Source organism: Atta colombica, unplaced genomic scaffold (genome assembly GCF_001594045.1).
Source record: "Atta colombica isolate Treedump-2 unplaced genomic scaffold, Acol1.0 scaffold146, whole genome shotgun sequence".
NCBI classification, from domain to species: Eukaryota; Metazoa; Arthropoda; class Insecta; order Hymenoptera; family Formicidae; genus Atta; species Atta colombica.
Window position 1 is genome coordinate 766321 of NW_017259235.1, and position 1004 is coordinate 767324.

The 1004-nt window shown below is 35.0% G+C and overlaps 1 protein-coding gene across 1 annotated transcript in view; it reads right to left on the bottom strand.

Moving 5' to 3' along the window:
- LOC108685096 (histone-lysine N-methyltransferase ash1) overlaps positions 1-1004 on the bottom strand; it is a 10324-nt gene that overhangs the window by 2102 nt on the left and 7218 nt on the right. The window contains exons 10-13 of the mRNA XM_018189734.1: positions 757-972; positions 495-661; positions 216-404; positions 7-133 (exon numbers count right to left, since the gene is read on the bottom strand). Of these exons, the coding sequence (XP_018045223.1) occupies positions 7-133; positions 216-404; positions 495-661; positions 757-972 (699 nt within the window). The remainder of the gene's footprint in view (positions 1-6; positions 134-215; positions 405-494; positions 662-756; positions 973-1004) is intronic.

Genomic DNA, 1004 nt, shown 5'->3' on the forward strand with positions numbered 1-1004 from the left:
GTCCACCGGGCCTTTTCCGGTTTCGCCTGTTCCTTTCTAAAAGAAACGACAGATTTAACGGATCTTTTTTATTTGGCATTCTCTGTAATAGATTCAGTAGAATGCGATTCAATTTTTTCCTCTGCTCCTCTAGCTGCAAATTACAAAATAATAAATATGTTAAATACAAATAATCGTATATAAATAATGATCCTTTAATTCTTCATAATAATTACTTGAGCGTACGATGTCGCAGGAGATGCAACTGTTAAGATCTCGCCTGACTTTCGCCTAGTCTTATTACATTTGTGTTCTTTGTTATGCGTCTTTGTACTATCATTGGTTTCCAACTTTTGATTTCCATCCACTTCCTGATTATTCTTTTTCTTGTCTTTAAACATCTTGATTCCATCGAGACTATGAGGCTGAAAAGAACATTAAATATTACCATACTAAACATGATATATATTACATTAATATTGAAATGATTTTGATCGAACCATAATCGTACTTACCAAATAGGTACGATAATGTTTTATACGCTGTGGAAAGGTTTCAAATGCGTAAGGTTTCGTGCATACTGTATGCCTAGTTCTAGCCACCTTCGTAAAAAGTCGTGCTGCGCGATCAACACGATATTCGCACACGTAAGTATGTTCAGGAGTAGAGCCGACAGGACGCCCTTCATTCAAAAGCATACGAAAAAATAAATTTTTGTTACAAAATTACAGAGTAATTACATATCTGCAGTGACAGGAATAAAACGCTAATTTTTACCTTTACAAAAAGTATGAGGATCTAACACCCAACATCGTTCGGCTACGAGATCACAAGGTACAGCTTCGTATAATGGAGCACAGACAACTTCATTTACATAGAACTTTCGTGTTGGCTCGTGATATGTTTCGTGAGGTCTGAGATAATGATGTCCAAACACAAATCTCTCACCTCTATTAAATAAATGAAACAATTTTTTATAGTTCAAATTTTCAGTGGATATGCTATGCATGATCTTATTGTTCTAT